At 32.0% G+C, this 4,206-nt stretch overlaps 1 protein-coding gene across 1 annotated transcript in view; it reads left to right on the top strand.

Annotated features, from left to right (window-relative positions):
* The window catches only part of LOC106470182 (calcineurin B homologous protein 1-like), a 55,989-nt gene extending 53,476 nt beyond the window's left edge, over positions 1-2,513 (top strand). Inside the window, exon 5 of the mRNA XM_013930712.2 lies at positions 2,260-2,513. Within this exon, the coding sequence (XP_013786166.1) occupies positions 2,260-2,394 (135 nt within the window). The 3' untranslated portion in view covers positions 2,395-2,513. The remainder of the gene's footprint in view (positions 1-2,259) is intronic.
* The last annotated feature ends 1,693 nt before the right edge of the window (positions 2,514-4,206 follow it).

The following is a 4,206-nucleotide window of genomic DNA, read 5'->3' as shown; positions in this document are numbered from 1 at the left end:
GAAAATCTTGCCTTACGAATCTTTTGACATTCTTTGAAAAGGTTACCGTTTATGTAGATGAGAGTATGTTATATGATTTGGTGTATCTGGATTTTCAGAAAACATTTGACAAGGTGTCACATAAAAGGCTTGTAAAAAAATTATCTCTATAGGTGTGGGGGATAAGTTAGCAAATTAGTTAAAACAGTGGCTGGATGGAAGAAAGCAGAGGGTTGTTACAAATAGAGTTCAGTCAAACTGGATTAATGTCACAAGTAGGCTCAGGGCTCAATCTTAGGACCTTTGCTCCTTTTGATTTACATCAACAACATAGATGAAGGAATAGTCAATAAATTACTTAAATTTGCTGATGATATTAAGGTCTTGGATGTTTCTAGCTATGAAGAGGATGCTGCTGATTTACAAAAGGATTTAGATCATTTAGTGAGTTGGGCAAATAAATGGCAGATGAGTTTTAATTATAATAAATGCAAGATAATGCATGGGGGTTATCATAATTTGAATTATAAGTATAATTTGGATGGGAATAACCTTAATAGTGTTACGAAAGAAAGGGATCTTGGTGTAATAGTTGATCAGTCTCTAAAGCCATCCAAGCAGGACAAATAGGATTTTAGGTTGTATCTACAGAAATATTGAATATAAGTCTAAAGAGGTTATAATTTCGATGTACAGGTCACTGGTTAGGCCACATTTGGAATATTGTGTTCAATCTTTGGGCTCCTTACCTTAGAAAAGACATTGGATTGTTGGAAAGGGTTCAGTGAAGGGTTACTAGAATGGTGCCTGGGATGGAGGGGTTATGCTACGAGGAGAGGCTGAAATCTCTCAAATTGTTTTTTCTTGAAAAAAGAAGAGGTGATTGAGGTGTTTATGATTGTAAAGAGAATTGACAGTGTTGATGCATCATCTTTTTTCATATTTAACAGTAAGAATAGTAGAATTAGGGGACACAAATATAAATCTTGGCAAGGTAGTAGTCATCTTCAGGTAAGACAGTTTCATTTCTCTAACAGGGTAGTTGGCCTTTGGAATGGGTTGCTTTCAGATGTTGTAGAGGCAGTAAATTTAAGTGAGTTTAAGAAAAAGCTTAAGTATATGAATGATAAGGGCTGGCTTTAAGATTTTTTTAAAATTATTTTAATTTATTTTAGGGGATGGAACAGTAAAGATATGTTTTAATATCTGTTTTTCTAACTAACATGCCTCTTCGCTGTGGCTCAGTGAGAAGTCATGGGGCTTATAACACTAAAAATCAGGTTTCAATACCTGGGATGGGCAAAGCTAGCACAAATAGCCCATTGTGTAGCTTTGAGCTTACCAACAAACAAACAAACAACTTTTCTGCATAATCTTTACTGCATCTGTTTTTTAACAAAGTTCTGTATAATTCTTTTGGATTTAGTTTAAAATATTTTGTACATAATATTTCCAAAAATATGTTAAACCTTTATAATTAAAGAACTTTTTTCATAAACGTAGGTTAGATTTCAAGAAATTAATTACATATACTCTATATCCAGATGTATTTAATATAATTATTTTGTTAAAATGAAAGATTTTATTTACAATAAAGAATGCTAACGTAATGGTAACCTTTATCAGATGTACAGTATGTGGTGATCCGCACTGTTTGTGATTACTTTTCTGCAGTATAGTATATTTTTCTTTTTTGGGGGTGTTTGTAAATAAGCATACCATATAATTAGAAGTTTTTTGGAAGAAGTAAAAAGTGAGACCTAGTGGGACTTGAACCTGCAACTCTCCTTGATATACAATGCTTTAACCATTGAAGCTACTATGTTTAAAAATCCTCTGTAGCTTAGGAAGTAAGAACACTGCTGATAAGCAGAACCCCCAGGTTTAAGTCCCATCCAGTCTTTTTTAATCACTTGAGAAATACTTTAAGATTAATAGGTAAGCTTTAAATTTTTTTTTACATTATATTGGAAGCTTTAACATTCATGTGTAGGTTCTATGATAACTTAAATTTTTTGAAAGCTAAACTATTGTCTAGAAATGTCCATTTAATTGATGAAATCATGCTTACGTTCCACTTTATCTATAGGTTTAGTTTTCATTTGACTAAATACACTGAGTTAACTAGTCCAGTGTATGGTAGAGGATACATACACAGACGTCCAAAGGAATGAGCCCTATTTTAATTAATTTTAATTGTCACTATCACTATGAACATATTGGATCTATGAAATTTTGAAAAATCTAAAAAAGTAAACTTTCTTTTTAAATCAATTACAGCTGGCAAGCATTGCTGATCGGACTATCATGGAGGCAGACACAGATGGAGACCAAATGATTTCCTTTGAAGAATTCTGTGCTACTTTGGAAAGAACTGATGTTGAAGAGAAAATGAGCATTCGGTTTTTACATTGAAAACTTTCTGTTTGTCATGAAAAGTCTTTATATTCAATGCAGGCATGAATTGTGCTTGCTATTTAATTTACAAATTTTCTAACCATGTTATTCATAAATATCAACCTTCATGAAAAACTTAAGTAAGTGGTAGCTGGCATTATTCTAAGATGCCTGGTTAAGGATATTGTTTGCTGTTTTAATACAGATTTGTTTAACTCTTTTTTTTTTTTTTTAGTATTTATGAGAATGAGAAATAACTTTGTAATGATTAATATTGATATTACTTCTAATTGTTTGAGAATACCCTTTGTCTTTTTTTTTTTTTCCAAGTGAATGTTAAGTTTGTTGTTTTGTTCATTGTTTACATGAGATAACTTAGTTACTGAGTGCTGTGTTCTTTTTTCTCCTTAACAATTATTACTCAGTTTATAAATCACTAACAAAAAATTTTATTATTACATATCATTTTTGATTTATATGTATATATTTGTTGCATTATAATACATAACTCTCTCCTTGACTTATGGAAGTGAATAAAAACCCTATAACCCAAGCACTTTCGAAAGGTGGACCTTTCTTCTTCAGGGGCAAACTGGGAATGTATGATATTAACAAGTGCAAGCTTTGCCCATGTATATTTCAAAACTACCAGGTTTTAAATTTTAGCAGTGCAGAAACAAAACCACTTCAAGTATTTCACACAGTGACTTCAAACTTTGAGAGATATTTTAGTTTGATTCAATGGGCCTCTTAATATTTTATTGTAAACTAATATGGTCATTACTAAATTGTTAAGGTTTTTAGGCACTGATCTCATACAAGAGGAGAAATTTCACTAACCCTGTGTCTGTGTATGAAGGATAAAACTTAGGTTTTGTACTTTTCAGTTTAATGTACAATTTTTGGTTGTGCTTACTTTTATTTACTGATAAAACTGATTAATTTTTGAGTAATTGACCTGAGGTTGCTTTTGTAGTGATACTCTATTTCCTGTTCATAGTAGAATTTCACAATTTTTTCAAGGTTTCACAATTCAATATCAATCCTTGTCATACTTACTTAGTTCAATTTTATTCTGTCTTGTTTTGTAATTTTCTGACTTAAGGTCTGTTTTATACTGATACTCCTTCATTTATAATACATCATGTGATTTATAAAAAACTTTCCAAATTCCAAACTCTTCACTTTCTTCATTATCCTTTTACAGTCAAAGCCTTCTTGGTCATGTTTTGTTGTATTGTATAATAGGTAAAACTTTTCATCACAAGTAAATGCTTCTCTGTCATCTGCAAGAACATGTAGGTAGACATTAAACATTGTATAGACCTTAACTGAACCAGCCAAACTACCAGGCAAACAAGTTCTATACTAACTCATACATGGAGGTAAACATTAAACACTACAAAGATCTTGGCTGAACCAGTCAAACTACAAAGCAAATATGCATTATTAGTACTAATCAGTACATGTAGGTAAACATATAACATTGTACGACCTCAGCTGAACTAGTCGAATTAATAGTCTGGACGGCAGTGGCGTAGCAAGAGTTCTCAGAACCCGGGGGCAAAGACACTTTTGGCACCCCCACCTCTGAAATTTTTTGTGACTCATTACCCACTTAATGACAATAACATAAAGAATTAATTACCACCTTACACAGGCCTAAAATAAAGTCACAATTTAACATCTCACAATATTGCAACTGTAAACTTGGAACTAATGAAGTATAGCCTTCTAGGTGTACTTACTTAATTTGTAAAACATTTTGATATTTTTGTCATCCAGTATTGTTCAAAATCACATAGCTAGGGTAATCTTTCAAGCATGCAG

This window comes from Limulus polyphemus, unplaced genomic scaffold, assembly GCF_000517525.1.
Source record: "Limulus polyphemus unplaced genomic scaffold, Limulus_polyphemus-2.1.2 Scaffold3863, whole genome shotgun sequence".
Taxonomy (NCBI): domain Eukaryota; kingdom Metazoa; phylum Arthropoda; class Merostomata; order Xiphosura; family Limulidae; genus Limulus; species Limulus polyphemus.
Note: the sequence above shows the minus strand (reverse complement) of the source record. Positions and strands in the feature narration are given on the sequence as shown.